Here is a 20,667-nt window from a genome sequence, read left to right as displayed (position 1 = left end):
CTGAATATAAAAACCTGAGAGTCTTCAGACATGTTTGGCAATAAAACATTTTCTTAAACATTTTCTTTTGAAAATGTAAAGATATTTGCAGTTGCCCAGGGCGGCATCAAAAATGGGTGGGGCACCCTTGAAAATACAATTAATTTTATCCTTCAATTGTCCCCTTTCATGTGTATTGAAGTAAGTTTCTCTTAGTTTACATGACCTAATTGTTTATATTTTGATTAATGGTGATGAATCACAGAGCTAGAGATTAATTAATCTGATTATTTGCTTTAATTTTTTGATATCAGTAGTTATAGCCAAACAGCATCTCTGGTTCTGTCCGATTTGAGGAGCTCAGGTTAAAACGGGTTTCTGATGTTTCCCAGGAGAGACCGCCGTTCATCCCAGAAGGAGCTCTGAACCGGAGGAAAGCCATGGAGGTCGACACACCCAAACGCAAACTGGTACGTAAACGTTACAGCGACACGCTCACCTGGAGAAGCAGCTTACAGTTCATACTGTCCTTATCTTCTCCCTTTACACTTGAGTTACTCAGATGCTTATTAAACTCAGAGCTGGATGCTTGGGCTGAATATTTGTAATTTTTTAACTTTTTTTATCTGGCTCCTTTGTTTTCCTCCTAAGGTTTTTTGTTCTGAGAATTTTAGTCTGAGCCATTTAACAGGAAATATCTCATATTATCATAAAATGAGTTGCAAACACATCAGCAGCTTTGCAGCTTAAAAAACAGGTCCATTTACTTCACCTATCAACATGCTTAAAAATGGCATTCACTGCTAGTTAAAAATATTTGCATTTTTAAGCAATAAATGAATAAAATGTCATAAAAATAATATTTAAACATGATTAAAAAATAAGTTATTTGTCCTTCTATAATTTCTATTTGACTGCAGAAATAAATGTGGGACAACAGATTAATCTGAAATAAACGATAACCTGTGAGTGTTCAGTTTTTACCCTGAAGTCAAGTTTATTTTTGCTTCATTTTTCTTCATTATAGAAAATTTGAGCATAATAATAATAAAAAATAAAGCTGCATTTGTTCATGAATTATCTTTATAATTCTGCATAGATTCACCAACCAGCTGTCTGCTGCTCTCAGATTAAAAATAACATCCCTGAAAGTTCCTACAAATCATGAATTATTACAGATTAAACAGCAAAAATTTGGTTGTTATGCAACAGAAGGAATTTCAGTCTGTCTGATGGAGCTTTTCGGGTGAAAAATTATGAAAATATTGTGATTTATAAGCAGATTTATTAAGCGGATCTTAAACTTCTCATGTTTAAGGAGAGAGACCTGGAGATGGAGCTCGGTGACGATTACGTTCTGGACCTGCAGAGTAAGAAAACTTTCACTTCTGATAAACTTAGAGGTGGCAGCCGTTTTTTTTCTTATGTGTTACTGATTATTCTAATTATTTTGAAGAATATTGGGATCTGATGAACGAGGATGAGAAGCACGATAAGATCCCTGAAGTGTGGGAAGGCCACAACGTTGCCGATTACATCGACCCCGACATCATGAGGGTAAGTCTCTAAAAACGTTCGTTAGTTCATCCTCTTTCTGGTGGTTATTGTTATTTAATTCTTGGACTTACACCTGGGATACACAATTCTCACTCTGTTTAGGCATTGACAGCAGCTTAAGTTCAGATTTTTACTTGATTCTTTGTCAGGTCAGACTTTAAAACCCAAACTGGACTCATATTTCTAACTATGTCGACGGAGAATGATCAAATTTCTGTTTTGCTTTGCAGAAACTGGAGGAGCTGGAGAAGGAGGAGGAGCTGAAGGAGCGAGCCGGGGAGTACGAGTCGGACGAGGAGAGCGAAGACGAGGAGATGCAGGAGATCCGCTCCCTGGCCAAGCAGATCCGGGAGAAGAAGCAGCTCCTGGTGCTGGAGTCCAAGGAAAAGGACGTCCACGGGCCGCGCATGCCCAGGACCGCCACCAAGGTGGGAGGAGGGTCTCCATGGCAACGACTGCTGCTACCTGGGACGAGAGACGCTTTGTGTCTTGGAAATATTTACATAACTCGTATGTTTGTTTTTATTTCTGCAAAGGTTGAAAAGAAGAAGCTGGAGAAGGAGATGAGTAACCTCGGTCTGGACATGAGCGACAAGAATGATGTAAGTTCTTCATTCAAAAACATGAATAATAAATGATAAAACTAAGTTATTTAATTATTGTTTACGCAGGAATTAAAAATTAAAACAACTGCTTAAAAAAAGAACTGCAAACGAATCCGAAATAATAGAAAAAATTCTTACTCTGTTCAAAAGGGGAAAGGAAATTATGCTTAAGTAAAAATATTACATCCTGCAGTTTAAAATGATAGTAGATATGTTTTTTTTATTATTTATTGCTCTAATAAATACTCAAAAAGCTTGTTTAAAATAAATTTTAGGTTATTTTCGTACCCTGAAAAATGTAGAAAAATCCAACTTTTGCTTTTTCTATATTCAGCAAGAATAAATAAATAAATAAGTGGTATCCAAGCTATTAGGAATTTATCTGGATTTTTTGCCTTTAATAAATGAAGTGAAATTAAAAGTTGGATTTTTCTGGATTTTTTTCAGTGTGAATTTATGCTGGAGCAACTAAAATATGGATTTGTTTTGAGGCTTTTTACTCTTCTTTACCATCACATTAAACCTTTTTTTTTACTTTAAGTTTTGTATAAATGCACATTGAAAATTTCCCACATACTTAAAAAATTTATCTAAAATTGTGAAAACAAGGGAAAAAAACAGAACAAAGCACAGCACTTAGTACATGTACAGCTTTTAAACAAACTTAATTTGACGTAGAATTATAATTTTTCATTGCTTATTGTTGCTTATTTTATTGTTCATGCTGATGACGAACATGTTTGAGCAATTTTAAATATTTTTTTTTTTGTATTTTCAGAGCCACTACGCTCTGCAGGCCCGGCGCTCACGAAGCGTCACGAGGAAACGCAAACGTGAAGCTTCGGCACCTCCGACCTCCAGAACCCGCAGCCAGAGCGCTTCCCGTCCTCCACGAGACCAGTCGGGTTTACGGGACGTCAAGGTGCGTGACGATGCGTTTTTTTTACCTCATCATTTATCAGCTTTTTGTTTTATCTGAAAATTAAAACTGACTGCTGGCGTTGTGTCGGGTGTTTTCTAGATGGTGAAGAAGGCGAAGAAGATGATGAAGAACTCCCAGAGAGACATGAACCGCCAGGCCCGGAAGGGAGAGTCCGACAGACACGTGTTCGACCTCAAACCCAAACACCTGCTGTCCGGAAAGAGGAAGTCGGGCACCAAAGATCGCAGATAAAAAACAGATTTTTCTGGACTGAAAAAACAACCCAACTATATTTTTAGTATGGAAACAGAGACTCAGAAACAGAAATGAAATGATCAGAGTTAGACACTGATTTCAGATATTATTGAGTTGCTGAATAACCTCTCGGCTTGTGTGTGGCTCGCTGCTCTTTGGATAAAGCGATGATGTTTTCTGTACCGTCTTCTCTTGTTAAATACTCCGTAACAAGGAAGCCAAATAAACAAATACCTGAACGAAGCCATGTTTAGGATTCATACTTCTGCACACATGAACTAAAACAGCTCAAAACTGATCCTCAGTGTAAACTAATGTCACCTCACACCTCACCACTGACTCACTACCTTAGTGCTGCTTTTTCTTTAGAGGAAACCTGACTGCTGCTCTCTGAATGATGACATTATCTGACATTTCCTTCTGTAAATAACCCTTGTCATACACATTTCTTTATTCTTCTCAATAGTATTTCAAATTTGATTTAAAAATGTTTTGTTGTTGACAGTTTGTGCAAATTTTGGAACCTGTTACTTGTTTAATTTCTTGCTTTACTTAGTCAAATTCTTTATGTACAGGCGCTCGTTTGTGCCACCTAAAGAAAAGGATAGTTTCACTATATTTGATGTATTTTTTAAAGTCATGAGATACAAAGTTGTAATTATCACTTTGTAGATCTCAGTTTAATCTCATAAGACTTTGAATTGTAAAATCATGGAATTTAATTATAATTGGGATTTTAAAATGCAAAACTGTGAATAATTTTTCACTTTTTATATTATAATTATGACTTTCAATCAAAATAATATTGTCTTTGTAACAATTAATTACTTTAGCCAGGGCCGTATTTACAAGGATGTGGGCCCTGGGGCTAAAGCCAGTTTCGGTCCGCTATCCTTTTCAGTTAATGGATTGGTTAAGAATGATGCATGTTAGGTTTAATTCATCCACTAGCCAATGACTCAACCTTTTTCCCAAAGAAATGCACTATAACTTAATTTTTCAAATACTTGAATATTGTTTATATTTGTAAAAATCACAAAATAATACAATTCACCTATTTTTGACCCTATGAGTTTTATATAAATTACTATGTTTGCAAAACATAGGTTTGATATGTTCCCTAGCCAATAACGCCATGTTGTTGCCAAAGAAATGTACTTTAGCTGTATAATTTTTCAAATACTTGAATATTGTTTGTATTTGTAAAACAACAAAAAATGTTAATGCAACTCACCGACTTTTGATCCTATGAGTTTTACATAAAGTACAATGTTTGCGATTATAAAAAAAAAAAAAAAAAAAATATTAAAAATAGATAAATCCTTTGGGGTGCCCTCCAAAAATTGGAGCCCTGGGCTACTGCCCTAGTAAGAATTATAATTATCAAGAATTTATTTCAGGAGTATTTATTTCCGTATATTCATTTTGGGGATTCTAAAAATATATATTTGTTCTTGCTGTGTATTTATACATAAATGCTCAGCAGGGACTAAGTGTATTCTTGAAGAACATTGCCGTTATCTGATTTAAATGTTCGTGCTTTAATTGTGAAAAGCTTCGGGCCGGAATTGGCTTCGTTATCGTTTCTCACGTACTTGTAACGGTTCTATGAAGCTGTCAACACGGATTTAAACCGCAAACCTTTTGCGCAAATAAAAACAATGACAAACGGAACAAAAACAGGAACCACACCCCGGAACAAAAAGCAGCATTAGCGGACTTTCCGGTAAGTTTGCTGCCGTGTTTTGACCGGTCGTCTTTTTCCGTTAGCCTATTAGCTGCTAATAGGGGGAGGATAACGTTAGCTTGACTTAACGTGTTAAGAGTCCAGAGAAATGGCTCTGTTTTTAACTTAAGCTGCGTCTTAAACGTATCTTATTTTACACTAACGTGACAGATTTTCAGCATTTAGTGTGTTAACGTTGCGTTTTTATTTTTGTTACGTGAACAAAAGGAGCCGAGCAGACTGTCTGATAATCCAGACAAAGGTGTTTTATTCTGCTGGAGAAAAGAGGAGCAGTGTCTGCTGGAAAACTGGAGACAGAAGGACAGATGTTTTATTTCTGAGTGTCCTCAGACCTTCTGGTAGTTCAAGGGCAAATAAAATGCATCGAGTCGGCTGGGTTTAGATTTAAATCTGCCATCAACATCCTTAGACTTTCCCCAGAAATGAAAGACAATAAAGGGCGTGTTGATCAATCTTTGACTAATCATCCTGAACATCCACCCAGCTTATTCTTACAAAAAAGGTTGTCCATTAAAAAAGAGCTTTATTGATTATTTCTTGTCATATAAAAGCTAAAATAAGAAGGCAGTTCCAACAATTTTATGTAAAAATATGAATAATAATAATGTTATTTTGAGACAATTTTTAAGTAATATAATGTAAACACAAAAAATTACCAAGTATTTTTGGTTTAGTTTATATTGGAAATATCTTAATATGATGTTGAAATAAGACAAATAAACTTACAAGTTACTTGTCAGAAGGATTTAGAAGCTTGTTTAGAGTCAATAATTATTTAAAGTTGATGAAAAACTACTAATTCCACTGGTAGATTATTTCACTTTTAACATGACATTTTTATCATGTTACAAAGTGAAATAATCTTCCAAAAGAACCAGAACTCTTTCATTAATATTAAGGAATTATTGGCTCAAAACAAGATTCCTGAAAAGTTACCTATAACAAGAGTTGAGTAGTAACTAGTTACATTTGCTCTGTTATATTTACTTGAGTTTTTTTTAAATGTATGTTTCCTATGCTGTACTTTCTTCAGGTCCTTAAAATACCAAAATTTCCACTTAATTTTATATTTTAGTCCGTCTGATGTAATTTTTAAGTATTAATTGATTGATGATAAATCAATCATCAATCAATTAATGTAAGAACTAAGATTTCAGATGTGCTGTAATCCATTAAAAAAAGAATAAATATTATCATAATTGCATTTTTTCCCATTTGAAGAGCAGAAAGTTGACATAAAGAAATGCATCTGCAGATATTTTTTGTGTTTCGGTCTCATCATGATATTTCTGCTTTGTCATTTAGTCTCTTTTGTTTCTACCTTATGCTTCCCACTGACTAAATACGCTCTCCAATCCTGTTTTCACGCTCCATTCATCTCGCCGGTTAACACCTTCACACCAGCCAGGCTGCCAAGTCCAATCCGCCTCTCCGCGTTCCTTCAGAGCGCCGAACGTCAGAGGGACGCCAGCCATGCCGGTGGAGAGCAGCAGCAGCTCCGGCTCCCGCCAAACCAAGCAGAAGAGGAAGTCCCACAGCCTGTCCATCCGCCGGACCAACAGCACGGAGCAGGACCGCTCGGGCCTGCAGAGGGAGCTGCTGGAGGGGCAGGTGATCACGCCTCAGAAACGACCTGCTGTTCCTGTTTAAATGTCAAACTGCTGTTAGCCCGCCGTCCTGCTGGCTGCACCCGTAAGCCTAAGCCAATTAGCTTGTAATACAGCCGTTTAGAGGACATTATTGCTGGCTTAAGCATGCTGCAATTACTGCATTATTGATGTAAGGTTATTTTCATTTAGCTGGGAACAGCTGGATTAGGAGAATCACTTGGATAGAGGCTGGTTTTGCTTCAGTTTGACAGGAATTAAAGCTGTTGGATGCAGAATAAATCAGATTTATCTATATTTACCTTCACAACACAGTAAAGCAATGAAGCAGAAAGAGTCATACTAGTGTTGAAAAGGAAGAGTAACTTCTATGTGAATTTGTTTGATGCATTTATTTGTCAGCTGTTTTCTTTTATTAGGCAGGAACGTTGTTTTATTTAAACTGGGATTAAAAACTAATATTTAAGTTTAACTGGAGCATTTTATTAAACTTGATGACCAGGTCAGTTGCAACCAGCAATAAATGAATCACATTATTGATGTGATTAAAACGCTCAATTAAAACGAACGCAGTAATTTCCATTTGTATGATTTATTGTTTTTTCTTTTTTCTTCTAAATGCTGGATGATTAAAGTCTTCAGTCTGGTGCTTTGGTCTCAACTAGCTCTTATTTTGAAGGACAGTTTAGTTTACAGAGACTTTATGATTCATTTTTTGTTGTTTTATTTATTTTGGAAATTTAAAATGTCTTCCAGTTCCAGCGTTAGTTCATTAGAATCTAAAGTTCATTAATCTTTGAGAATGTGCTCTTGCCTCATTCTGTCATTATCATTACATACTATTAGAAAACTCTCTCAAAATAACAATCACTTGATTGGTTTATCATTCTATTGATTGATTTTCTAGTGACACAATCATTTAGATTAATAAAGAAATGAACAAATTACAAAAATATTTGCCTTGAAGAGGCACATCTCTCCAACTTTCATAGTTTTTTTAAAGCATTTTATGAAGATGGTGTTGGTATTTGACCTGTTAATTATCAATCAGAGTCAATCATGCTGATCGATCAGGGTTTTGATAAAGTTTATTTTGGAGTGAAATTAGCTGAATCATTGAATTAGTTTTGTTTTTCCAAACCAAAGGCAGGCCCGCTCTGTTTGTCATTCTGAATATTTTACTAAACGTTTGTTTAGTGTAATATCCGTCTTACTGGTTTAATGGGAAACCTGAACAAGAGGCTGCAGTTGTCTTTATTTTAATGGCTTCCAGTTATTTACCAGCGGGAGGTTAAAACTGAACACCTGATATTATTTTAGCTTTGAATAAACATATTTCTGTGGGTTTTTTGTATGACAGAGACATAATGTCAGATTGTGGAGACACAGGAGGTGAATATTTTGGGATCTGAACCCCTGTAAGCGTTTGTTGTGATCTTTTCCTCTCGACTTTATGTTTTCACTCTGGTCCCTTCTGGTTTCAGTCCTGTGATAATCTGGACTCCTTCGGGAGAATGGAGGTAAGTTGCAGTAGCCAACAGCCCTGGTAGTTTAGGGCTGAGAGTAGGTGTTGTGTGTCTGAAATGATTCAGGTAGTTGTTTAGTAAGTAGTTTTGGTAAATCCAGCTCTCGGATGTTGGTGTTTAAAAGGGGAAATTAGGAGAAAATTTCTCTTTCAGTAACTTTTTCTCATGATCTTCTGCTCGTATTTAATGATCTCATTTATTTGATCCACCTGCTTTCTGCAATCAGCTGGCGTTTCAGATTCACAGATCAACAATTCTCCGATATGGACAACCTCGTACACACAGTGACACCAACTGGCCAACTCTAGAATTACAACTGAAAATAACATGAAGGTGTTTGGCCTGATATTGAAAGCAACTGATTTGAAAAAATAATTATTTTGTCTGATTTTATTTTTTGTTACTTGTATGAATTTTTATTTCCTCATAACTTTATATTTTGGTCCATCTGAAGATGTAATTTTTAAATTTTAAGTGATTGATAATTTGATCAGTTACTCAGTATTTGAGTAAACTTTTCACAAAATGTTTTTTTATTCTTACTTGAGTAACTTTTTATATTCATTTGAGTAAAAATATGTTGAAGTAATGCTACTCTTGAGTACAATTTTTGGGTATTCTGTCCACCTCTCCATATTATAGATAAATAGATATATTTTAGCAGGCAGTGTATTTTGATTTGTGGCAAAGGATAAAAGCAGCATCACCTTTTCTTTTTCTAGTTTGCAACCAAACATTTAAATTAAGTGTTTGTAATTGTTAATACTCTCACTAGTTATCGGATTAGTCCTGGTAAGGAGCTTTCTTGTTTCTCCACTGTTTATAAATATTTCCACTATCCTCCTTTTGAAAATAATGATCTTTGTTCTTAATTATTTACGTTAAATATAGGGAGTTTTATATTGCCTTTTTTAAATGATCATAACTAAAAAATAAATAAAATTTAGTGAATACAGGGCTTGAGAAATCAGCTTTGCTTTCTTTTGTAAATTATTCTCATCATCATATCTCATTTGATAGCACGCCGCCGCGCCGTGATCCCTGCCACGCCTTTCATTTCTGCCCAGAGTTTGTGCCGTGGCACTGAGCTCTCCGCCGTCGGCTTCAGGCCCGTCACACTCGACTGGTTTTCTTTGAAAAACGTTGCAGCGAGAATCAGTTCAGCTGAAACAAAGAGATCTGCTCTCTGCTTCTCCACGGAAATGCAGCTGTGTTGTTCCTGCTGAGCTGCAGCTGTAAACGACGCAGGATTTAATCTGATTTAAGCTGCTAAAACAGATTGAGGGATAATTCATGTTAAAGAGGAAAAGATAAATCTGTGTTTGGATAGAGGTGAAAACTGGCAGAGACACTGAGAGAAACTACTTTTACATCAGACTCATAAAACATTTTTAAAGCATGAGCTCATAATGGCTGTGAACCAGCAAGTCTAAGCTTGATTTGATTTTATATTCTGCGAAGGAAACAAATCTGCTCTGTTCATTTGGATTTCCTTCCTTTCCAGACACCAGAATTTGTTTTACATTAACATTATTTCTTCTTGGTTTTTAATGCCAGTCAGCAGGTGTTTGATTCATTTTGGAGGTTTTATGGACATGTTTGAAATTGAGCTGCAAACTGCTGCAAATTTAAACGTTTTGCACAACTTTTAAATAATTTTTACAACCAGTCTTGCAATGCAGTTGAAGCCATATGTTTACATACCGGACACATTTTTTTCAGACCAAACTTCTCTCATTTTAGGTCAATTAGACTCACCACAATTATCTCTATTTGTTAAATGCCAGAAAACTTAGCAAGAAAGTTTTTTAAAATTTCTTTTTGAATTCTGAAGTTTACAATATGAGGGATAATTCTCTTTCAACTGGATAACTGGGTCGAACCTTTTGGGTTCACCCAGTTTTCTGGGATTTAGAAAATAGAAATAATTTTAGTGATTCTAAACGACCTAAAAACAAGAGATGCTTGTCTGATTTAACTTCAGACAGTGACAGTATTTGGTTCCAGTTGTACTCATATTAGCATTTCTTTCGTCTTGCAGGACTCCAAGCTGCCTCTGTCCCTGAGGACTAACCTGTTGGATCTGTTCAGTCAGATCGAGAGAGAGTTCGAAAACCTCTACCTGGAAAATATCGAACGTAAGTTTTCCAAAACTGGTGGAAGATTTTTGTCTGATTGAAATATTTGCTAAGTTTTTTTCCTAATATTTTAGTTGTAGATTTTGGCTCTAAAAGTCTCCAAGCAGCTTCTAAATCTGTTATGTAACTCAAAATCAGTGGGACGGTTTATTCAGAAGAAGCTCTAGTTGCTGATGGTAGCTTAGGTTCTGATCAAATTATCAATTTATTATCAATCCTCTTCAATAAAAATAATTATTTAGCAACAAAATGAACAGCTCTCCAATGCAGAGGTTTAAAATTTATCTTGATATAAGCTTCATTTGAAATCCAACTTCAAATGTAATGAAAATGATACCATGTAATGCAGGTAAGCTAATGACTGCTGATAACTGCTCAACAGAATAAATCTGAGCTTTGCCTTCAAGCTAGCTTCACGGAAAGTAATCATTGTGGGACTTTTTCTTATTTCTCCTGCTGCAGTTTTATAGTTCCAGTTGTTTGAAAATCATTTCTATGAACAACTTGAAGGTTTGTTAGATGGAAAAGCTTCACACTCTTGTTTTTTTAAGGTTATTTTTTAATTAGCTGAAATTAAATGTTTTAGATTTGACCTTACTTGTCCAGAGCTTTTCTACATAGATTCTTAATCACTTCATCACTCATATCTATTTGTGGCCTGGTGCAAACACCAAAACTTTCCAAGACCTCCTGCTGTAGCCACTAAAACTGCTAACCGAAGCATCCTGTGACTTTCAGTCCGCAGAGAAATCGAGTCCCTGAACGATCGCTTGGCTGCAGACGGACAGGCGGTCGAAGGAACAGATTTAGCAAAAGGAGCTCTGAAAACAAAAGGTGAGTCATTTTATCAGACATATTTAAATGAACGCACAAAACCTTTCATTTTATCCCCATTTTATAACAAACTGGGCTAAGCCTTCCCTGTTTAAGATCATTTTTGTTTGCTGGATGCAATAACAATTATACACTAATTTTCTCTTCAATATCGCAGTTTAGTTTAGGTTTGTGTTTTGCATTGACCTGTGGAAGATGAGAAGAATCTCCTCTGATTTATCTGTTTTAATGCGCAGCGAGCCACAGCACCAGCCAGCTGTCTCAGAAACTGAAGACAACCTACAAGGCGTCCACAAGCAAGGTACAGACTTCAGCATCAATGGATTTCATTTTTCATTTCCTGTTATTGTTCTGTTAACAGAAAAAGTAAGGTTAAATAAGATGTTAAAATATTTAACTTAGATATGGGTAGAAGAGAACTGTGAGCCAAATATGATGTGTGAATGTTAAAGAGTGGAACTGCTGTCTTTTCACCCTTTCTTCACTCATAGCCGCGTTCAAATTCTTGCCATGCCAGAGTAGTAGGCGGATCCCGCAACTTCAACGTAACCAGTTGGGAGTTGTGGGGTGGAGACTCATGGGTAACTTGTAAAATTTCTCCCCCCTTGTGTGCCAATATGCATGAACAGCCCAGCCAGGGGGTCGACACTTCCTCCCCACGAGACTTGGTCATTCAAATGTAGGAGTTTGAGCTTTTCTCTCAGTTTCTGCGTGAGATAAAACTCCTCTTATCTCACTAACAGGCTTGTTTTCAGTTGCATCTCTTTGGCTTTGATTTAGCTTCTTTTTGGCATTCACATAATGGTACACTGTGGAGACGTCTTTAGCATAAAGCTAAATAACAGCATAAAGCAGCTGTTATTTACAAACGCTTTTTACGCCAAAAGTAGGAGATTCACCCAGAAGGGGGATTCAGATGCTGTTGCTCCGTTGTAATCCAGTGTGCAGTCTGCTCAGCCCGCATTGTTTTCTCTTTTTGAAGAGTTTTTAAAGAGTTACAACCACCGGATAGAAAGTTTTGTCGCTAGGATGAGGTGTTCTTTTTTTTATTTTATTTTTATGTCCGTATCTAAATTAGTTTATTTTGCAAAACTGCAATGGAAACACTTTGTTTGTATCACATTATCAACAACTGGATGTTTCTACTGGTGGAAACCACAAAGAAGATGACAGGAAGTGTTTGATGAAGTACAAACTTATCCACATGATTTTTATTGTTTCTTATTTAATAGAAACACAACAGTTGTGAAATTACATGTTTTTTTTTTTACCTTAGTGGAATATTGACTGTGTTTTCCGCTCATATGTAATGAAAACTCAGATACCGTGTGGTTTGACTCAGCCACAGAACATGACAGGTTTGGGGTCAGGAAAAGGGCAGCTAGCACCTCTGCAGACCACACACATCCTGGACATACTCTGTTTATACTGTTACCTTCCTACAGAGACAACCCTAAAACAACACTAGAGCTGTTTTAAAATACTCTCTGTGTGCCATATGTTTCAAAAACGCATCCTGGTAACTGAAGAGAGAACACAGGTATCAGGGAAAAGCAGTCGGATCCATCCAGAGTGCAGCTGACAGCTCTGCAGCTCAGCCACGTTCTGTGCATCCTCACTCACTCAGCTCCCCTCAGAAAATTCCCCAGACCGTGCAGGGACCGCTTACATCTTGTCTGGATCCGTTTATTTTCCGACAGACTTCACGTTTTGCTTAGCGCTCTGCATTTGGGTTTGAATCGGAGTTTGGCTGCAGCAGACTGCATACCTCAATCTGCAAAAACTCAACATCTTAAGTATTTTTTTAGTTTCTAGTTCAAATATTTTAGCACATTTGAAATAACCCAAAGCTTACTTAAACATACTGTTTCAGCAGGAAATAGGTGCTTGTTATAAGTCAATAATTTCTTAATTTTGCTGAAAAAGTTCTGGTTCCATTGGCAGATTATTTACTAACACAGGAAAATGTCCTTCTATAAGTTAAATAATCTGCCAATGAAACGAGCACTTTTTCAGAAAAATTAAGGAATTATTAACTTAAAACAAGCTTCTGTTTCTCGTGTACTAAGAAATTTGCACTAGAAACTAGACCAAAAAAAGGTTTTGAGTTTTTGCAGCGCAAACGGTAGCTCACTAACAGCTGGGTGCTTCACACTCACTGCTCACAACTTTACTCTGCAGTGCTAAAGCCATAAACTCCCCTCAGTCCCTGCTGCTGCTGCTTTACTTTAACTGCATCATCATGCATCAGTGTTGAACTGGAATCATTTCTGGATCCATCACAAATAGATGGGAAACCAATAATTTACTTCACTGTCCCATAAAGTCCCTTCGTTTTTCTGCTGCTGGAGTTTTTTTACTCACTAACAATCAGCAGCAGTGTTTTCCATCTGCTTGAGTCATTTGAAGAAATAAATATTTTTAGTGTCTCTGTTAAACAGGAAGACTGAACTTCCTCTCAGATGAGTGATGCCTTTTTTCTCCTCCTTCGTTTCAGTCTGAATTTATTTAGCAGTTTGTGCCCGAAACGCACCAGGACTCCTGTTTGCATCATTCCCATCTTTAATGTAAACGCCTCCATCAAACCTCAATTCAACTGATACATTAATGATAACCTGTTTCTTGTCCCACCAGCTTTCACCCTGTTTTTATTTATCCTTTGAGCTGTTTTGATAAATTTACCTTTTTTATCCACTGATCCAGAATAATTGAACCCATTTATGTTGATTTGATCTTTATGTTGCAGATCTGTTTTTGCTATTAGCTGATGGTTTTTGTTTTCAGCATCAGGTTTGCAGGGTTTATACCTACTCTAGTTTATTTTAAAGCATACAAAAGGTTATTAAATGAGTCAATAAATGGTCTCAGACTAATATGTAATGTAAACTTAAAGCTTCTTAGCCCTGGCGTACTACAAGGACCCTGCAGAGCATCTCCTCCTGACCTGCTTCCTCCCTAAGAACAGGATTCCTGCACAGCTCTGAAAAATAAAATGGGATCAGTTAAAGATTAGCCTAATTAATCAAATAAAGTTAAAGAAAAATAACTATATTTGACTAAAAAGGCACCAATAAAGGCAGAATAAACAGAAAACCAAAAAGTGATGATTCCATTTTAAGAAGCTGCGTTCAGGAACCCTCCCGTTGCGTTTTTGCCGTTCTGTTGTAACGTTGGTGTGGCGTTGGTGTCAGATTGTGTCCAGCTTCAAAGCGACCACGTCCAGAGCGGTTTGCCAGCTGGTGAAGGAGTATGTCGGCCACAGGGACGGCATCTGGGACCTCAGCGCCACGCGCGCCCAGCCTGTGGTGCTCGGCACCGCGTCTGCAGGTACGCGCTGACTGACTCACCTTGTTTTGTTTTGTAAATACAACTTAAATGTTTTTCCTGTTTTATGCTTTTTTCCACAACAGCTTCAATATTTAGCCTTCTTCTGCTTTTTGTCCAATAAAACCTGGATGGATTATTTGTCAGGGATGTGTAAAAAAGCCTCAGGATAAATGAATATTTATGCAAATTAAATTTGAAAACATTTACGCAGTTGAGAAAAAAAAAAACTTTAATTGAACCTGACGATCTCTGTTTACAGGAGAAGTGATTATAGTGTCTAATAATTGTGTTATTGTTGGGTTTTTTCTCCTTTTAGATCATTTGTTTTCCTAACATGTTGGCATTCTTCTTAAAGCCAACATGTTTACCCAAATCCGTATCAAATTCAGACACCTTGTAATATAGATGGTTTAGTTTAACAGTTTAAAAGCTATAAATATGCATCTACAACACAGGATTTCACAATTATTTTTAGTATTTATTTGCAATCAAAAATCAGATTTGTGTTTTGTNACTTTAGAAAATATTGCAAGAAATTTAAAATATTTATTCCTCATGTCCAAAATCTACATAAAGAATAAAAATGGGACTTTTCTTTTGATTTATTTGGCAAAATAATAAAAATAATAATGATAGTAGATTTTATTTGGAATGCATTTTATATCTTTAGATCTAAAAGGACACAAATAAAAACAAACCAATTACAATGGATACACATATATGTAATGTGTCTGTAAAGTTAAACATTTATTTGTCAAGTGTGTGAATTGCAATATGTAGATTTTTCCATCACCATTTAAGAAAAAACACGATCAAAAACAAGAATATTTTGTTAAAATAATTCCTGAGTAGAAGCAGGAGACACTGCCTCCCACAGGTGTTTTGGGTATTTTTGTTCAAAATTTTAAATAAAACTGCAAAGAATTGTTCATTTTAGTTTAATTTCTATGAAAAACCTCAGACTGTTGAATTTATCCTGACAGACCACACTGCCATGCTGTGGAGCATTGAGACCGGAAAGTGCCTCCTCAAGTACCTGGGCCACCAGGGATCAGGTAGCATCCAAGATATTTGATCATAATGTGTTGAAGTGAAGTGGACGGTGTAGAAACAGGAGGTTTCATTGATGTTTGGTCTGTTTTTCCTCAGTTAACTCCATTAAGTTCCACCCCAGTGAACAGATGGCTCTGACTGGTAATCATCCACGCTTCCGTCACTCAGATATTTATTAGATAAAATACTGCAGCTCTGTTTTTACGCTCGTTAAGCCCTCCGTCTCTCCCTGCAGCCTCTGGAGATCAGACGGCTCACATCTGGAGGTACATGGTGCAGCTTCCCACTCCTCAGCCCGTCGCTGACACCACCGTAAGCCTGATCTGCAGCTGTTCGCTCGTCACAGCGACTCCAGCAGATTTTATTTCCGATTCACTCCCCTGTCGTTCCTGCAGACGCCCTGTGAAGACGACGTGGACTCCTCGGATAAAGACGACGCCGACGGCGACGCAGAGGGCCCGAACGACTGCCCTTCAGTCCGCGTACCGACCACAACGCTGCGCAGCCATCAGGGCGTGGTGATCGCTGCCGATTGGCTGGTGGGGGGCAAACAGGTGGTGACGGCCTCCTGGGACCGAGCCGCCAACCTGTACGACGTGGAGACCTCGGAGTTGGTCCACTCGCTCACTGGTAGGATGCTCTGGCGTTAAAGTCGGGTTCGGTTTAAAGAGTACGAGTTATGCAAAATTCTGCATGTTTTGTACTTCTGTTTGGATCTCAACTGCTTCTAAAAACAGACTAAAAAAACCCAAACATCCAGCCAGTTTTAGGCAGTAAGTTAATGTTTTTGGGTGTCTTGAAAACAAGCTGTTTAAAAATTCTCTGGAATGTAGCGTCACAAATCAGCAGCTCAACCCGTTGCCTAGCAACCCCAGTCAAGCTCTGCCCGTTGCCTAGCAACCCATGCTGTTCTCCAGCTGGTTTTCCCACTGTGTATGCACTGTACAGTGGCTGCTGCTGCTTAGATGGTGATTTTAATCTCTTTTTATCAATTGCAATTACTTTGTACTATTTCTTTTTGTATTTCCCTTTGACATCTAGAGGTATAAATAAAATCTATTATTATTATTAGTATTATTATTATTATTATGACTGTTTTGTTGTTTATTTGCCACCCAGAAACCACTTGCTGCATTCTTATTGGTTGTGCAGGAGGCTTTACTAATTCTTTTCAAAGATGTACGGTTGTATAATTTGGTGGTATATGAATGTTGAGTTGGGGTCATGGCCAGCAGCAGCTTCTGTGGATTTAAAGTGACAAGATGTACAAAAACAGATCGAAATAGGCAGAATTGAGCAGACTAAAATCTCATTATATAAGAATGTTTTTATGCAAAAAGAAAAAAAAGTAATGGACATGATTTGTATAAATCTGTCCTGACCTGTTCAAGGAAGCATCTTTACGTCTCAAACACCTGCAATCCTTAGATGTCTCTGTGCTTCAGCACCTGGCTTCAGTGTTCGCTCTTTAGCAGAGCTCTGTAGAGGCCAGTGACGCAGCTTCACCATTTAACTCAAGTGTGTAGGACAAGGGACACCAGAGCTTTGAAACAAATGTGTCTGTGAAGGTCATGATCAGGAGCTGACCCACTGCTGCACCCACCCCAACCAGCGCCTGGTGGTCACGTCCTCCAGAGACACCACCTTCCGGTTGTGGGACTTCAGAGACCCGTCCATCCACTCCGTCAACGTCTTCCAGGGACACACAGAGTCAGTCTGACGCAAACAAACATAGAAAAATCTAGAAAACAATTAAAATTCTGCAGGTTTCCTGAATGAAAACGAGCGTGTAAAAGCTGTTCCTCTGCAGCACGGTGACGTCTGCTGTCTTCACCGTGGGAGACAACGTGGTGTCGGGCAGCGACGATCGCACCGTCAAAGTGTGGGACCTGAAGAACATGCGGTCGCCCATAGCAACCATTCGCACCGACTCTGCCGTCAACAGGTGTGTGAGCCGCAAACCTGCCGATGCTCGTCAAACAGCAACAAAACATCAGACTAACGAAAAACCATCATGGCAATCACAATAACATATTAAAACTAAAAGTATTTAATGGATTTAATACAAAAGTAACATTTTTAGTTTAGGAAAGATTCATTTCCTTTTTGAAGGTGTGAAATTCAAACACACCTTAAATTATTGTTTATGTACATAGATATGTGCGCTCAGATCAGTCTCACTGTGCACGCAGATTGGTGGCTCCAAAAACGCCATAGAGAGGAAAAGAAACTCTTTCTTTACAGCTGGAGACAAAAAATGCATCGTCTCACCTGAACTATTGAAGCTAAACTGCTTTGAACAAATGAAAACCATATAAATCCCAAATAGAAAAGCACTAAAGTCATGAGAAATGATCCCATGTTCAGCTTGTTGCATCAGCCCTTTTTCCAAAGTGACTCAGTTAAAGTCTGTTAATGTAAAATAATGTAACTTAATGTGAAACCGTTCCGCAGACTGTGAAAGTTTTTGGTTTTTATAGTTTTTCTCAGTCGCTCGGTGCATCTGCACAACAATGCGTCCATTTTTAAATAGGTAAAAACTGCAAAACCTGTTTCACTTGCTCAAAACCAATACTTCATTCCTCAAAAGCAATTTAGAAAAACCTGAGAAAATAAAACTTATGATTTTTTTATGAAGTCCATTTGGTTACTTGTTTTGGGGTTTTGCCTCAAATTAATGTGAAAACTGCAGTTTAAAGGATGAGTTCTCGTTCCAGTGTTACTTTTTATTCATTCTGCTTTGTTTCTTCATTAAATCCTACCTAAAATAAATTTTACCACCAAATAAAGACAAATCCACTCACAAAGTCAGAATTATTCATTTCTGAACGCTGAGCTCAGCTGTGGGAAATAATCTGTCCTCAAATTTTCATCCAGTAACTTCATCACTAACATCTCCTTTAAATCTGTTCTTCACAAGTGCAGCAGGAAGTTAGGAATAATTATTCTACTTCCTGTTTCCCGTCAGGATCAGCGTGTCGGTGACCCAGAAGATCATCGCCCTTCCTCACGACAATCGGCAGGTCCGACTGTTCGACATGTCTGGAGTGCGACTGGCTCGGCTGCCGCGGAGCAACAGGCAGGTCAGTCGGCAGGACGTGAACTCCAGATGGACTTTTAGTTTCTTTAAGGTTGAAAGATTTTACAGACAAGTAGATAAATAAAATTAAACTAAATATATTTGGTACAGTCCAAACTGACCAGGTTTTTGCATTCATGGTAATTTGGTTCTGCCATAACAAAGCAAGGGGAGTAAAATATTCATCTTTCTTCAGCATCATAAATGAAGAAACTTTCACTTCTTAATAGTAAGACCATTAAAAAAATTAAAAACAGATTCAAAAGTCAACAGGAAGCCAGTGAAGAGACGATAAAACCGAAAATCGTGCTGCAGCATTTGTACCAGCTGTAACACAATGTCTTCAGGTGCAACCCCACAATTTATATCAAAACATGCAGCTCAATCTCAAGATGGGGGAAATTAGTCTTGCCCACTTAGTCTATTTGTCTTTTATTATGTTTCTGAATTACAAACAGCCCTAAGATCTTATTAATGCACACAACTCTTGTAGTGAAGAACAACTTGTTGCTTGATGTCCATTTGACATCATTGTTTAGAATCCAAACTTTGAGAATCTGTAAATAAGTCAAAACACTCCCAATGTGTTCATGGTTTTATTTGCAAAACGGCGCCGCCCTTCTCATTACGGTGAAGAAAGATGTCAAGATGTTACTTTGGGGGTCGTTTCAAGTGTTTGTTAAATGGTTCTGAGCCTGAAAAAGTTTGAGAAACGCTGATCTTCAGTCATGATGTTTGGTCGTGATATAGCGCTGTCTTTTGGGTTTCATAAAATCTCTTCAGGATTTCTCTGGAGCTGGTGGTTTTCTGTCAAAACGCTTCACAGCCCAGTGATGTCTGAAGGAACTTTTGATCGAATTTTAGAGATTGTTGTTGGGCCAGAGGTGATTATTGGTGGATGTTGTTGCTCAGGGTCACCGTCGGATGGTTTGCTGCTCCGCCTGGTGTGAGGACAACGCCGCCTGCAACCTGTTCACCTGCGGCTTCGACAGGCAGGCCATCGGCTGGAACATCAACATCCCGGCTCTGCTGCAGGAGAAATAACCTCCTCCTCTTCTTCTTCTTCTTCTTCTTCACGTTGTTAGCACAGTGAAACCTCACCCACAGCGCGTGTTTGTGTCTCGACAGATGTAAGCAGTTTAGTTTAGATGTTAGTGTGACTCTATGGAGTCGGTCTTTAAAGCCTTAGGATTGTTGAGGTTCCTCAGACCAGACTTTCTCCAGGCTGAGGGGCTTGAAAAGCATCTGTCTCACTTTCCGTCACTGTTAGCAACAAAGGCAAACCTCTGAACCACTCACTGATGAAAGCACAAACAATGTACAGAAGCTCCTGCTTACTGCAAGTTAACATGTTTCTCTGCTGCTTCCTGCTGCTTTTAGCTCCAAAACTCCAGATCTAATGTTTGCTTCAGGTGGCAGATTAAAGGAAACATCTGTGAATTTTTCTGGTTTGGTGTTGCACATAATCCCTGTTATCTTTTAGTTTTTTTCTGTATAAATTTAGAACCGTGTTTTCCTCTTGCAGACAGACAGAAGGTAGATCAGATCAGCAACAGATTTCTGATTATTTAGGCAGTTTTCTCTTCAGAGGTTTTCGAGTCTCTGCAGAAACTTTATGCACCTTGTTTTTGTTTGTTTAAAATAATGTCTGTTACAGATTTTATTTTTTAAGGGAAAATTCTTCTTTACTGTTTAACTTGTGGTCATAGATTGACTATGGATGAGTTGTTTCCTGATGTGCAAAAGTGTTCAAATCCCTTGAACTTATTAAAACCTTCAACTTCAAAAATGTGTTTTATTGGGATTTTATTAGATGGAACAACACAAAGTATTGCATATTTTTACAAATCATAGTCAAGTATTTCCAATAATAAAGAGTTTAAATAGACTGAATTAGAATGAAATCAACGCAGTTCTGTGGTCAAAGAACAAATGCAGAAAAAATTTAAATATTTGAATAAAAGAAAATCTGACTTAAATAAACCTGTCTGTGAAAAATGTTTAAACTCAATTTCACCGAGGGCCACTTCCGCATATT

General features: G+C 37.6%; 2 protein-coding genes across 8 annotated transcripts in view; both read left to right on the top strand.

The window, feature by feature from the left end:
- Nucleotides 1-3,561, top strand: part of gtpbp4 (GTP binding protein 4) — a 12,619-nt gene extending 9,058 nt beyond the window's left edge. The window contains exons 11-17 of the mRNA XM_015045233.1: nucleotides 372-449; nucleotides 1,298-1,349; nucleotides 1,436-1,536; nucleotides 1,767-1,964; nucleotides 2,073-2,138; nucleotides 2,920-3,063; nucleotides 3,163-3,561. Of these exons, the coding sequence (XP_014900719.1) occupies nucleotides 372-449; nucleotides 1,298-1,349; nucleotides 1,436-1,536; nucleotides 1,767-1,964; nucleotides 2,073-2,138; nucleotides 2,920-3,063; nucleotides 3,163-3,315 (792 nt within the window). The 3' untranslated portion in view covers nucleotides 3,316-3,561. The remainder of the gene's footprint in view (nucleotides 1-371; nucleotides 450-1,297; nucleotides 1,350-1,435; nucleotides 1,537-1,766; nucleotides 1,965-2,072; nucleotides 2,139-2,919; nucleotides 3,064-3,162) is intronic.
- A 1,307-nt stretch (nucleotides 3,562-4,868) lies between these two features.
- Nucleotides 4,869-20,420, top strand: LOC106955200 (WD repeat-containing protein 37). Of its 7 annotated transcripts, none has more exons than XM_015045227.1 (17): nucleotides 4,869-5,044; nucleotides 6,474-6,676; nucleotides 8,157-8,192; nucleotides 10,240-10,336; nucleotides 11,075-11,170; nucleotides 11,407-11,471; nucleotides 11,800-11,849; nucleotides 13,668-13,737; nucleotides 14,362-14,497; nucleotides 15,481-15,552; nucleotides 15,647-15,691; nucleotides 15,786-15,862; nucleotides 15,946-16,180; nucleotides 17,119-17,260; nucleotides 17,361-17,495; nucleotides 18,519-18,633; nucleotides 19,542-20,420. In XM_015045227.1, the coding sequence occupies exons 2-17, from the start codon at nucleotides 6,539-6,541 to the stop codon at nucleotides 19,671-19,673; spliced, it is 1,641 nt and encodes a 546-aa protein (XP_014900713.1). In that variant the 5' UTR covers nucleotides 4,869-5,044; nucleotides 6,474-6,538; the 3' UTR covers nucleotides 19,674-20,420. The 7 variants fall into 7 exon arrangements, with proteins under 7 accessions (XP_014900713.1, XP_014900712.1, XP_014900714.1 ...); XM_015045226.1 differs by having other exon boundaries at nucleotides 6,470-6,676; XM_015045228.1 differs by lacking the exons at nucleotides 11,800-11,849; nucleotides 13,668-13,737 and adding an exon at nucleotides 11,662-11,751 and having other exon boundaries at nucleotides 6,470-6,676.
- Nucleotides 20,421-20,667: the final 247 nt, after the last annotated feature.

The sequence above is a fragment of the Poecilia latipinna genome, unplaced genomic scaffold, assembly GCF_001443285.1.
Source record: "Poecilia latipinna isolate Pla-1442-1.1 unplaced genomic scaffold, P_latipinna-1.0 Scaffold715, whole genome shotgun sequence".
NCBI classification, from domain to species: domain Eukaryota; kingdom Metazoa; phylum Chordata; class Actinopteri; order Cyprinodontiformes; family Poeciliidae; genus Poecilia; species Poecilia latipinna.
The sequence above is the reverse complement of the archived record's forward strand: the minus strand, read 5'-3'. Positions and strand labels throughout refer to the sequence as shown.

Excerpts from the sequence above, each read along its gene's own strand:
- LOC106955200 (XM_015045227.1), top strand. The coding sequence starts at position 6,539 with ATGCCGGTGGAGAGCAGCAGCAGCTCCGGCTCCCGCCAAACCAAGCAG. Across the intron at positions 10,337-11,074 it reads CTACCTGGAAAATATCGAAC|TCCGCAGAGAAATCGAGTCC; the intron begins GTAAGTTTTCCA and ends TGTGACTTTCAG. Across the intron at positions 18,634-19,541 it reads TGCCGCGGAGCAACAGGCAG|GGTCACCGTCGGATGGTTTG; the intron begins GTCAGTCGGCAG and ends GTTGTTGCTCAG.